The following is a 13,836-nucleotide window of genomic DNA, read 5'->3' as shown; positions in this document are numbered from 1 at the left end:
TTTTTTTGCATATTTTTTTTTTTGGGTGACCAATTCCCTGCCACCCACATCGCATTCTGCAATCAACAACTAAACTCCTGTTCAGCAGTACAAACTAGAATAGCGCTTAATAGGGAGCCAAACAAATGTAATGAACACTTTTATCCCTTACGTCAATTAAAATTGTGTCATTCGTCGGCCGAATACAGAATGCCTCGCTCGCAGATATTGCTTTCAAAAATAGGCACGTACAAGTTACTTTAATTTCACACTTGATGGGTGGGCAGGCACTCCAGCGACCGATATATTTGTATACAAGCCTTTAAAAATTAATTTCTCAGAATATGTCCTCTCTAAGGATGCTTAATTTCAACAGCCACACTTGGATTTAATCAATGCTTAATCTGCTTTTTGACAACGAGAACAGTCTGTTCTAGTGCATTGTCTCCCGATGGTTGGTTAACGTGTGGACGTGAATACAGAGGCAGCGTCAGGCCTTAAGCAATAACGCTGACACATAGGAAGCTGGGACGAGACTAATGGCGTGTGTGCCCCCCCCCTCTTCAATTACAACAGTATTAAATTAGAAAGTAGGAAGGCTCACAGTTAGGAGTCAAAATGAAACTTTTTGGAAGATTTCACCACTGAAGTCACAAGTCACATAAGATTGCATCAAATCTTGCAAGACCCCCACACGGATTTACGGTACAAGTGTGTTTGCGGCGGCACGGTGGCCGACTGGTTAGAGCGTCAGCTTCACAGTTCTGAGGACCCGGGTTCAATCCTCGGCCCCGCCTGTGTGGAGTTTGCATGTTCTCCCCGTGCCTGCGTGGGTTTTCTCCGGGCACTCCGGTTTCCTCCCACATCCCCAAAACAGGCATTCATTGGAGACTCTAAATTGCCCGTAGGCATGACTGTGAGCGCGAATGGTTGTTTGTTTCTATGTGCCCTGCGATTGGCTGGCAACCAGTTCAGGGTGTACCCCGCCTCCTGCCCGATGACAGCTGGGATAGGCTCCAGCACGCCCGCGACCCTAGTGAGGAGAAGTGGCTCAGAAAATGGATGGATGGAAGTGTGTTTGTGATGCAAAGCAAGAGGAACGATCATCGAACAGCAGTTAAACTTACTGTGACGTAGTGTCGGCGCTCGAAGTGGTACGAGTGCTTTTGTCCTGGCTGCTTGGTAAAATATGGCTAAAAGTTGACATCAATAACACTTTAAGCACTGCTTTTGATTTCAAATTCCACACTCATAAATAAATAAAATGACTTCTCTGGGAAGAGCTTGCCACATAATTAAACTTCCTTTTCTTTGTTTTCCCCCTCTTTATTCCTTCCCTCATTTCTTTACCGATCCCTGCCATCTCGAAATGTCAAAACCAAAACAAAACTAAATCAGAGCACTTATTTTTATTGTTTGAAAGGGTGTTATGCACCATACAGTATGTGTAGCAAGCAAGCAAAGACAGGCAGAAACAAAGGTAAGAAATTTAAATTGGCATGTTTAATGTAAAAAAATTCTACAAATAAGTGCAGTTAACAGTAAAAATGCGAGTAAATTGACGTGACAAATCCAGGACTGCTAGTTTGTGTATTAAATGAGATGCTGTTTCTCCATCCAGACGATTTGAACTGGGAGTGAAATATTTCATTTTAACTTTGAGTGACCTCGCAGAGGCGTACGTTCGAAACCCTCACTTCTCCATATTTTAACACTCTCATACACATGGATCATTTTGAGTCTTCAAAGAACCTGAAATGCATGTATTTTCTTTTATTTTTTTGGGGGGGGGGGGCACATGAAAAGAAGCCGGAGTATCTGGAGAAAACCCACACGTCATCTCTTTTTGCTTATTATTTGTCCTTACTTAGCATGCAACGAATAGCTCCAGTTTGCAAAGCGATTGTGCAAATTGTTTAATTATCCAAATGACTGCTAGTTGTGTTTATTTAGTGCAAATAAGTGTAAGTAATCTTCTACCGCTCAGACAAAGACATTATGCTACCACTGTTGATGTGGTAGCATTTTTAGTGTTTGATCGTAGCTACTCTGGGATTTTTACAACCAAATAAAACAAACGCATCCTTGTCCGTTCTCTACTGTCTCATTACTCTAAAGGGATTTTTATATTGTGGATTATGTACAAATAGCCAAATAAAAAACAGTTTTGGAACACTGACGCGCTGTTAAGTTGCTATCATTGCTATCGTATGATTAGAACGTACCGCATCAGCGTCAACTGGTGAACCTTCCGAAGTAAATTTAAAATATAGTTTGAAACTGACTGTACTTTACAAAATGAATACAAACAACACATTTCTATCCATCTGTGTTAACTTGTGATGTGTTGCTCTACATTTTGGAGATTTGTGTCGAAAATCAAACGATACCCTACGAACAGAAAAGGAAAATAATTTTTCTGTATCTTTGAAATGCATCTTGGGATATATTTCTTTTCTAGATGCATTGCGGGATACACTGAAGGCTCTATATTTCGGGCATAACCTATGCACGCTGTATATTCGAACAGCACTACAAAATGGCAAACTCGCTCTTTAGAGCACAATGCACTGCATACGTAGCGGGATAGGAATTCTTCTTCAAACACGCATCGCAAGCATGTGTTGTTCTTCTGCGGTGGTGCAGCAGCAACACTCGGATTCTAATCAAGCTCCGGGTCACATTACACTTTCTTGTTGGCTTACCTTTAGCGCAACAATCACATTCAAGTCACAAATGTTTGTAGTTTCGGACGCGGCCCCCTTGAACTCAATCACGCCGGCTCATGCTTCCTCCGCGGAGGGACACGTTGCCTTGCATCGCTATAGAGACGCACGACATAGTGCTTTTCTTCTTAATGGGCCCCTCAAACCCTTGCATGTATTTCCTCACCTTGTTCTATATGTGCCGGCGAGATGTTGCCTGGTCTTTTAGCTTGTGGCTTGGTCTAAAACACTTTTATTTGTTTTTTTCACCTCCACACTTGAAAGAAATACAGTATATTGTGCCAATAAATTATTATTATTATTTTTTTTTACCATTACAAATGCTGCATGTGGTCAGATAATGGAGTCTTTGTGAAGCAGTATGTAGCCCATTACCTAAGCTTATTTTGCACACTTTGTTCCAAGTAACTTTTCACATGCTGTAGGCACCTCCAACCTTATTGCATGTCTTTGCTGCAGTCATTTTTTCATCATGACCTTATATTTTGACATTGACAAAAAAAAAATCTCAACTCTCCACCATCTTATTTAAACATAAGCACAAAACACTTGCTTTTCACGATAAAGGTTATTTGGCAAGCAACACGGTGGACGCGTAGTTAGCATGCCTGCCTCACAGTCCAGAAGTCCGGGTTTGAATCTTGGCTCAGGACCTCCTGTGTGGAATTTTCATGTTTGTCCAGGTTCTCCATTTTACTCCCAAATTCCCCAAAAGGAGGTTTATTGAAAACTCTAAATTATCCATGTGTGTGAATGTGAGTGTATTGTTTTTCTCTATGTGCTTTGCGATTGACTGGCAACTAGTCCAGGGTATACCCCGCCTCTCGCTGAAAATTAGCAGGGATAGGCTCCAGTTTACCATGAGGACAAGCACTATAGAAAAAGTTTTTTTTTGGACATCATATATCTTGATAGCTAAAACCTGGGTGTTACGAGCAGCTGAGCTGATTTCCTTTTTTAATTATAACAAGATAAACATTCTAAACGGAACAAATCACGTCAAGTTATACCTCATTATCAAAGACCAGGATAAAGACTTTTCAGAAATGTTATATTTTTTCCAATACGCTTTTATTTGTCGACACCACCATTTATTTACAAACAAACAAAAAAAACCCCCCACTTTTTAGCTAAAAAACCTCCCAAATCTTCCTCTTATTAACCTCGAGGTTAGTATTGGCGGCCATTGACCTCGAGTGGGTGCCTGCAGGGTCAAAGTCCTCTGGTAACAAGAAAAAAAAAAAAAAAAGAATCTATTTTCAATAAACCACATCGACTCATTCATACGAAAGGCCTGGAGCAGTACTTTTCCTCATATTGATTCAATTTGTCACCATATGACATCATCATCAAATCGACATCGATTTTAACACGTGACATTCAAACAGATACCTAGTTCCCCTTAGGATGCAATTACTAGTTTAGTACTTTGTGCTGCTTCCAAGTCTGTTCAACACTTCTATGGCGAGCATGTTCTCTAATGTTATCCAAGAAGACAACACAGGGACACATTTGGTGCAGGTTTTCAATGCGTTCAAGCGCAATAAGTCTATTTCCCTTCACTTTCAGTCTCCACCAAACCCCCGGGGAACTGCTTAGCTCGCTTCCAATGAAGTTGCCAGCATTGTCTACGCACCACCTGCTTCTCTACAAAGGCACTTTCATAGTGTTTAACCACGGCTTGATTCAAAGAGAAGGACAAGTTAGGAGCTGAGTGCACAGGGAGCTGAACATGTCGCCAGTGTTGATGACTGTGTGGCCATTGGAGTTTTGCTAAAGTGGGTTACAATTACACACATACCGATAAGTGGACCGAATTGGTCTCAAACAGATTATCCAGAGCGATTATCCTTTGGTGTGGTGTGCGTTTAGTGCAGTGTTGGGGACTAATTAATTACATGTAATGAGATGATTTAATTTAATTACAAAATGTATAGCCATTAGATTACTGGGAGAAACTGTGTAATGAAATTAGTTGCTTTTGGAAATTCCTCCTTCCTCCTTTTAAAGCCGACGCTTGTGATTCATGCGTCATTTGTTATTCGTGTCAAACATGACATGTTTTTCCAAATATGACCAGTGCCATAGTACCACCTTGTGGTGCAATCGATTAGTTTGTCTGAGATTTTGAAAAGGTTTGACTCATAGTTACACTTTTGAACACATAAATGAACTTTTCAACAGTTTCTTCTCTTTTCTGGAACATTCACTTTTGTGATATGCAGCGATATTGCAGAGTTGTTCTACCTTCACAGAGCGATCCCCTGCCTTCCGGTGATATGCAGCACAGAAAAGGTCAGAAGCATTTTAGCTCTTTTATTTAGCAAGAAGCAGCCATCAGTGTCCTCGCAACTAATTTGTTCAAACACCAACAGAGCTACAACTATTTCCAAAATGCCACTAGCCATGCTGGGAACTCCAGCGTCGACTCTCCCCGACGCTGCGATATTTAGCAAAATTGCCAAAGTGCAGCAGATGAGGTCAAATATCACACGCGCACTGGCACTCAACATTGCTCCATTGTCATACTTTTGGGATGATGCTTACCTATTTTATCTACCTAGCACTCGATTGGCTACCAGTCCAGGCTTAGTCTGCCTTTCTCCTGAATTCATCTGGCATAGGCTCCAGCACCTCGTCACCCAGAATACAATAAGCGGTTTAGAAAATGGATAGATTGGATAGTTATCTCAGCAAGTATCTTATTAATTTTCCTTGCTATCAAACACGAGAGGTCAAATAAGTTATTGCTTGTCCTTTCATATCGTGAAAATGTTCAGCTCATCCTCGATTCAACTTGTAAGGATTGTATTTCCTATGTTACAGAGACAGAACTGTGAATGATAGCCGATCAAAGATGCACGAGGTTTATCGAGCGTTTAGCGTGCGTGTCGGAAACAAGCTAGCAGCTGTTTTATGAGTGAGTGAAGATGATTTGCATATAGATTAGTGTTCTGAGCAGGTTGGACTGTGACCAGCGTGATGACGCACGAGACGTTTACCTGGAAAAAAAAGGCACTGTCGAAGCAAGTAAGTGAACAAAGTTGGCAATAGTTTGTGTATGTCCTGTAGAAAGTGGCTTAATTTATCTGATTTCATTTTGCAAGGACTCGTCGCCTCCGGAGATGTTGGATCCGTGCAAGTCGAAATCCCTTTTTACCAACGGAGATTACTTTTTACCAGCATGCGGATGTGGTGCACGGCTGCTGATTTATGGATGACTCGCTTACAGGGCCTGTGAAAGGTGATCTGTTGTGCTGACACAAATGCATTATTTATTCAAGGTTTTCATTTGCTTTCCTTCCTTTAACCATACCTTTGCGCTGACAAGATTTATTAAAACAATTATGACGTCGTGCTCTAAGCCTGACAATAAAATTCCATCACATCCAGTGAGTCACAGGCATCAATAGCCAGCCTTAAATGTCCTAAGAGACCATTTCTTAATTAAAGTTGGCTTTGGTTCTTAATTGCCTTTAAACAGATTCCATACAAACAGATTTAACAGCACAGGGCCAAACTGCGACATAAACTTGTGCTGTGAATTAAAAGATAATAGCTCCACAATTACAGTTGTTGCAGAGTCAAGACCTCACTTTGGTGTGTAATTAAATACTTTGACAAAGCTAGATTAACTGATACTGCAGCTAATAAAGCGGATTTATATAAGGTCCGACAACAAAATGAAGATTTTAAATACAACGGAACGGCCTTTAGGTTGTCCAATCAACATGTTTTGCAAAATATGCCCATTATGCCACTTAATTAAGTTGCTCAAAATCTCAGGCTTCCAACTAGTGTTTAGTGTTTTTTCCTTGACGTTTTGTCCACATTGATGGAAGATAACTGGCACAAAATTTTGATGAAAAAAATAGGGCATACAAAAACTGAGGTTCTACTGTGGTATGAAACGTTTAATATTTGTATTACAGTGGAACCTCTATTTAACGGACCTCGATTTAACGGATATCAGAAATAACGGACCTGGACAGTACACGTATCCAAAAATAGTTTCCAGTTGTCACGTTGAATGTGGTGACATTCCATCAAAGGCAATGCATTGACATTTTGCAGCCATGTTGAATATGGCAACATGCATTGATGTGGCGGCCATGATGGCAGGAATTTATCTGTTGTCGCATAGTGCTCTGTGCAGAGAGCGCGCACATGGCTGCAGTGTTAATGAGGAATATGACACACACGTCTCTGGAGTCTGGAACACGCTATTTTTGGTACACAGTTTTTTTTTTGTCAAGCCGTTCATGTATGGCAACGGATTTGGAAGTAGGAATCACACTAATTCCTTGCGGCTTTTGAAAGTGACCCGCCTTGACTCACCCATGAGTATGTTAACAATGTCACGATCAAGCACACCAGCGTGGTAAGTTTGGATAAGGTTTAAAACTTTCCAAACATTTTCAAACTTTTTTATATTTATTTACAATAACTTTGTACTGTACTGGGAATTTTAGGCCACGAAAAAAAGTACAACACAATAATTTTGTACTTTACAGTAATATGGGTGTACATAGCCACAGACACACAAAAAAGTGCTTCGATATAACTGACAATCGGCTGTCATGGACGCCTCCCATTAATTCGTTAAATCAAGGTTGTATTTATGTATTGTTGTTTACTTCTGTGTTGTCTGTTGTTGTTGACTGGAATTATTTTCATGCAATTGGGGCGTCTGTTCCTGTTTTTTTTATTTTTTGTGTGTGTTCTGTCAGTGTAAACACAGCCATACTGGATATGTGTCACTTAAAGGGAAACGGAAATAGACAGTAAAAAATGGATATCAGCATTTAAATCAAAACTGGGCACTTGAACCTGCAATGTAAATCCAGCCTAATTTCAAAAAGATGTTGATTGAAGAATAGGTGGCATATTTAAAAAAGTAAAGGTCTAGCTTAGCCAGAAGTGTCTTTCTCAAAGTTAGGGTAGAGTAGTTAACCACTGCGTATTATAGTTTTTAATATTAACATGGACATTTGAATGACAGTTAATGTTAAAATGCTGCTTGAAAGAGAAAAAAAAAAAAAGACGTTTCATCCTGGAACAGATTCACATAGAACATCTCATGAAGAGGGAGAAAAGAGGAGCTCTGACCGAGATTGTCACAGTACTAATGTGAACACTGCAACCATAAGTCATAAACGTACAACCGACGCAACAAAAGCATCGCACTCATCAGTTAGAAAGCAAACAGGGCAGTGTTGTAAATAGTTGTTTTCTGGCCCAAAATACAAGATGACATTTTCCTCCAAATGAGGTAAAGGGCCATTACACGGACGCCCAGACATCTGCGAGCAATTATACAGTACTGAGTGATGCCCTTCCGTTTGTTGATGGCCTTCTACTGCCGCTTGCTTGGCAAGTTTATACACAAGTGCTTGGCAAGTGTTTATAAAATCTCTTTGTCTGTGTGGCAGCCATAACTTTTATATGGATGCCTTTTAAACGTTAGCTGGGCCAGATTTTTGCAGGCATGGCTCAGGTAAAGACGAGATAAAATCTCCCTTTATGCCATGCTGGGAAATCCTAGATGGTGTTTTTAAAAGGCTGTCTTTAATTATTTTTGCACAAGTTAGCAACTTATTGAGGGAATTTAGTCAAATGTATAAAAGAAAGTGTAATGAAAGGTGCTTGTATCTTCCGGCCTATCTTCTTAATCTCATTAGGGTCGTGGATAAGGTGGAACCTATCCCAGATGGTCTTTTTAAAAAAAAAAAAAATAGCACTTGTCGTCATTAGGGCTGTGGGTAACTGCAAATGACTTTGGGTAAGATGCAAGTGTATACCTGAACTGGTTGTCAGCCTATCGCAAACATCAGACTCACATTTACACCTATGGACAATTTTGTCTTTAAGTAACTAACTAATGTGTGTGTTTTTTTTTTTTTTATTGTGGCAGGAAGCTAAAATATCCAGCGAACATGAAAATGCCACACATGAAGGCAGAAAATCATTTAAAAAACTGAAATAGAATACAATTATAAAATGAAATAGAATACAATTATATTAAATGGGCAATTTATACAATTAACTAAATGCTAGATTTGGCCACCAGACAATAATATATGCTTTATTATTTTAGATTTAGTGTCAAAATAAAAAAATAAAGTACAGGTATTATTAAAAAGTAATTGCATTGCATTCATTTGTGTACAAAATCCTTCTGCCGGACTTCAAAGTGTATTGCTCTTAACCAAAAATAGGCAAACCAGCAACAATATTGTCAGCAATTCTTTTTTTTATTAAAACATAATTGGCCTCTCACTCGCAAATAATATACAGGATAATCATAACAACGACAATATTAATAATAATACAAATCATAATTAACTGAATAAAACTCTGTTCAGCTTGTTGCACGTATTTTCTTTCCTTTTTTGTCTGTATGTAAATAAAACTTGGTTGATACTTTGCTATGTATTCTTTCTTGCCAAGGTTTGAGACATTTTAGAGGAATGTACAGTTGAGAAATACCTTGAAATTGTCTTCCCCTTCTATTTTTTCCTGGCATCAACACATAGTTTTATCTCATTTGCACTTAACACACAAACACACACACTTGTATTACAAAATGATCTGTAATAAACAAACCTCTGGTGGTAAACAAGCACACGTTTGCACACACACTTGCAGGCATACGTCATATATAATTGTGTGCATGCTCTTACACATACACGCTCACAGCGCGATGTCCACTGTGTGTGTGTGCTCGCAGTGGACGGTCCAGTGCTTCTCTAGCGCTTCGCTTTAATCCGACCTGTAGTTCCCAAGCGTCACACCGCCCGAGGCTGCAGCTTCCACAACACGAACGCATGAGGCCCGGTGTTGGGCCGCTATCGACCTCCTGCTGCATGGCAGCGCAAAGGGCAGCTCGCCGTGGCCGTTTGTCACCATCTGCTCCTCTTTGGCCCAATTGCAGGGAATCCGGGAAGCCAAACATTCCCTCGTTTGGTGCTGGTACTTGTGACCCTTAAAAAATAGACGTCACTCACAGAGAGAGGAACGATTTTTACACAACATAAGAAATTTCCTGGTCCGCTGAGTTTGGAGACACAGTTTGAACGTTTAAAACCTCCAAAGAGTTAAAAACACAATACATTGATACCCTGACTTACAAGTTTAATTACCAAGCTCGGAACAAAATTGCCTTGTATATCAAATCAGTTTTCCCAATTGAAATGCCATTAATCCACCCCCCCCCCCCCCCCCCCCCCAAATACACTTTTGTTGTTGTTGTACTAAAGAAATATAGCACTGTATTGTATGGAAACCACACACAAAAAAAACATAATTAAAGTGAAGGTGGCCGACTGGTTAGAGCGTCAGCCTCACAGTTCTGTGGACCCGGGTTCAATCCCCGGCCCCGCCTGTGTGGAGTTTGCATGTTCTCCCCGTGCCTGCGTGGGTTTTCTCCGGGCACTCCGGTTTCCTCCCACATCCCAAAAACATGCATTAATTGGAGACTCTAAATTGCCCGTAGGCGTGACTGTGAGTGCGAATGGTTGTTTGTTCCTATGTGCCATGCGATTGGCTGGCAACCAGTTCAGGGTGTACCCCGCCTCCTGCCCGATGACAGCTGAGATAGGCTCCAGCACGCCCGCGACCCTAGTGAGGAGAAGCGGCTCAGAAAATGGTTGGATGGATGGATAAAGAGAAGGTAGAGCAATAAACTGGCAAGTGTAGTTACTGTACTGCACGTTGGGACAAACCGAAAGTCAGCTGTAGTGTTGTATGTGTGCCTTTAAGCGAGCGGCGGTCTATATCTAGCTCATTTCTAACTTCAAAACAAAGCAAAAAAAATTGACCAAGCTTGAAACTGGAAAAACTTGTAGAATGGGGCACTCATATGTCAAGGTACCGCGTCGTATGATTAAAACCGTTTTTCTGTCTCCAGAGTCTAGTGAAACGTTCATGTTAAGTTCTGTGACACAGTTTGGTGCACATTCCAGGAGCGAGAGACTGGTGGTCATGTGTCGATGGCGTCCTGTGCCGGCGTGGGTTCATGCGGCAAAGTGGTGGCGTTGGGCAGTGTCTGCGTGTGGCCGACCGAGTTCTGCTGCAGTTCCATGGCCATGGCGTTCTGCGGGTGCGGGAAGTCTTTCACCTGCTTGCGGTACTCCAGGAAGGTGGACGCCTTGGTGGCGATGGCCACCACGTTCTTGCCGACAAAGATGGTGGAGACGCGGCTGTCTTGAAAGAGTACCATGTTGACGCCTCGGATCAGGATGGTGACCATGTTGATGGTGACCAGGCTTAGGACCGGGTAGAGCATCATCTTCTGAGGGGTCATGTGCTCACCCTGCATGCTGATCTCGCTGAGTGATACACAGGGGAGGATAAGGAGCAAAATGTAGCAGTAGAAGAACATCAGACCCTCGGCCCAGATGGGAAGGCCCGTGCGTTGGGGCTCCCACAAATTGGCTTGGATGTCCAGAAGATCCAGTAAGTCCAGTGCCACCCAGAACAAACGGCTCCGCATGTCTTCCTTTTTGCGGAAAGTCCTCAGATATTCCATGCGGTCAAGAGCCACCAGAACCAAGTACAAACCGGGCACACAGACCGATAAAAGTAACGTCAATGCTTTCCTCGCCACCGTCTCCAGACTCTTCCTGTCGGCCTTACAATTCTGGAAGACGAAGTACAGCTTGATCTCCAGCACGAAGATGTACAAGAACCAGAGGATCATGGCGTAGCCTCGCCGGGCCGTGCGCACCTCGGCCCCGACCCACACCGCCACGTAGCGCAGTACGATGAGGAAACACACGTCCCCGACCAGCACTATGATGCACACGCCGATCTTCCTGGGACCCTGGTTCTGCTCCACCAGATAGGCGTCCATGAAGGCCATGCTGGTCATGATGACAATGGTGGTCAAGCACACGTGGCGTTTGTCGGGGGGTGGCAAAACCATGGCGGGGGCACCTATTGGCTCTCACTCAAACTTTACACCTTTTGGGGGATTTTTTTGTTTTGTTTTTCTTTTTTTTTTTTTTTTAGCTGGGAATGTCTCACTACCTGGAGGCAGAGCAGTGTGTGGAATCAGCTTGTGAGGAAAGGAACATCACTTTTTTTACTCTGCGGACTTCCATCGATTTAGATGTCCCCACCCCCCAAGCAGCAGTGCTGAGGGGTCTACAGCTGACACGCCATGACTGATGGTAATCCACACACACTCCCACAGTGGGCTTTGTCTAACAGACGTGTGGCGGCGATTGCTGCAATGTAGGAAAGTCGAGAGAGGCGCCGTCTTCTGTGGAAGAGACGACGTGCAGTGTGGCGATCCGACTCGTGGATTTATGCACGTGCACGAGCGTGATGCAAATCACACCGTGCCGAGAATCCCTCTACGTACGCCTCCTTCAGATTGGCGGCACAGCGTGTGCGTGAAGGGAGACGGCAGGGAGAGATGGGAGTCTGCAGTGGCCTGAAGCCTCCCCCCTCCCAAAACCGCCATAAATCACAGAGACAGCAGGTCAACGGCCCGTGAGGCCTTGCGTTCTACGCCGGCATCCCCGCGGGGAGGCTCTTACACTAGGTTGAATATCCATCCTTGCCCCTCCCTCCTCCTCCTCCTCCTCCTCCTTCTTGCCACGTGGCAGCTTCTCCTCAGCCTGGAGGGAGAAGATGAAATGAAGAGGAGGCAGGGGACAGAGGGGGGATGATGGAAGGAGGAAGGGTTGGTGGGATAGGAGGAGGAGGAGAGAGAAAGCTGTCAGCACCACAGGGTATATAACACAGTTGTCATTGCCAGCAGCGACTGCACACATGAGGAGCCAAGTGATGTGTCAGCTTGGCACCAATGTGTATAGGACAAGACAAGGTATAATAAGATTGCTTCACCTTTCTCTCAAGAGTGCGTCTTGTGTCTCTGGTCATCTAGCTGCACGCCTTCTTATCCTCAAATGAAATTCCATTTAGCACACAGCACCCAGCGGTGTCATTTTGAGAGCAAAACCAATAGAGGATCTCATTCACAAGTCACATAAAGCAGCTTCCCTTATATCCTTTTCGCACTTCATTTTTCTGCATCATTGACCTGCATTACACTTTCAATTTGAGCCAGAGCAAATGAATAAACAAATACTTCATTTCCTGTGTGTAGTGGGAGTGGCAGTTTCCAAAGTAAAACAACTGCTGCTGCTGTTGTACATTTAAATAGTTCATTTGTGTCTACTAAACTCTATCGCATATTCGCACCCTGTCATAAATAAGAGTGCAGTAAGAGTCTATTTGTGACCATTAAGTTACAATCCCCATGTACAGGGTGCTCCTGTAAAAATGACATTCTCTACACGATCATCTCAGTAAAAATAGGCTTCATGTAAAAAAAAAATACAAAAAAATTCCAACATCATATTCAAGCGGATTTATATTTTATAACTGATCTCCTAAAACCTCCCAAATGTGCTATATGCGCACCACCTGTGACACCTCACACGTTTTCCTTTTTTCCTTCCTCTTTGAATTTTTTGTGCCACGTCCACATCAGCTTTCCAACTTGGTGTATTTGAATTGAATTTGCTCAAAACTGCACGCTGCACCTGCCTGTTTGACCGTATACAAGCATAGCGCAATACAAAAAAATGAAAATGAAAATTTGAGATCACAAAATGTAGTACCCAGTACCTTCCATCCATCCATTTTCTGAGCCGCTTCTCCTCACTAGGGTCGCGGGCGTGCTGGAGCCTATCCCAGCTTTCTTCGGGCAGGAGGCGGGGTACACGCTGAACTGGTTGCCAGCCAATCGCAGGGCACATACAGTACCTAATACTTGTAAATATCCCATAAGTTGGGGCAGCGGCTGGCTCATAGTTAGCACATAAGCCTAACAGTTTTGAAGTTCGGGGTTGAAATTTCAGTTCCGGTCTTCGTCCTACGTCCCAAAAACATGCATGTGAGGTTCTCTGAAGACTGAATAGTCCATGTGTGAATGTGGGTGTGAATGGTCGTTGTCTGTACTGTACGGTATGTGCCTAGCTCATCTGTGACCTTAATGAAGGTAAGCACCATAGAAAATGGCAAGAATGATCCCCTAAGGCTACTAGCAGGACTCCATGGTAAATGCTCCCAGGGTGAGAAATGTAAACAAAACTAACCGAAATGACTTAATGAACTT

General features: G+C 42.7%; 1 protein-coding gene across 4 annotated transcripts in view; it reads right to left on the bottom strand.

The window, feature by feature from the left end:
• Positions 1-8,940: 8,940 nt before the first annotated feature.
• The window catches only part of tmem121ab (transmembrane protein 121Ab), a 42,421-nt gene continuing 37,525 nt past the window's right edge, over positions 8,941-13,836 (bottom strand). For all 4 annotated transcript variants that reach the window (XM_061754491.1, XM_061754493.1, XM_061754490.1 and 1 more), the window contains one exon: positions 8,941-12,331. In XM_061754491.1, coding sequence (XP_061610475.1) covers positions 10,687-11,631 — 945 coding nt within the window. In that variant the 5' untranslated portion in view covers positions 11,632-12,331 and the 3' untranslated portion in view covers positions 8,941-10,686. The remainder of the gene's footprint in view (positions 12,332-13,836) is intronic.

This window comes from Phyllopteryx taeniolatus, chromosome 18 (assembly GCF_024500385.1).
Source record: "Phyllopteryx taeniolatus isolate TA_2022b chromosome 18, UOR_Ptae_1.2, whole genome shotgun sequence".
NCBI classification, from domain to species: Eukaryota; Metazoa; Chordata; class Actinopteri; order Syngnathiformes; family Syngnathidae; genus Phyllopteryx; species Phyllopteryx taeniolatus.
The sequence above is the reverse complement of the archived record's forward strand: the minus strand, read 5'-3'. Positions and strand labels throughout refer to the sequence as shown.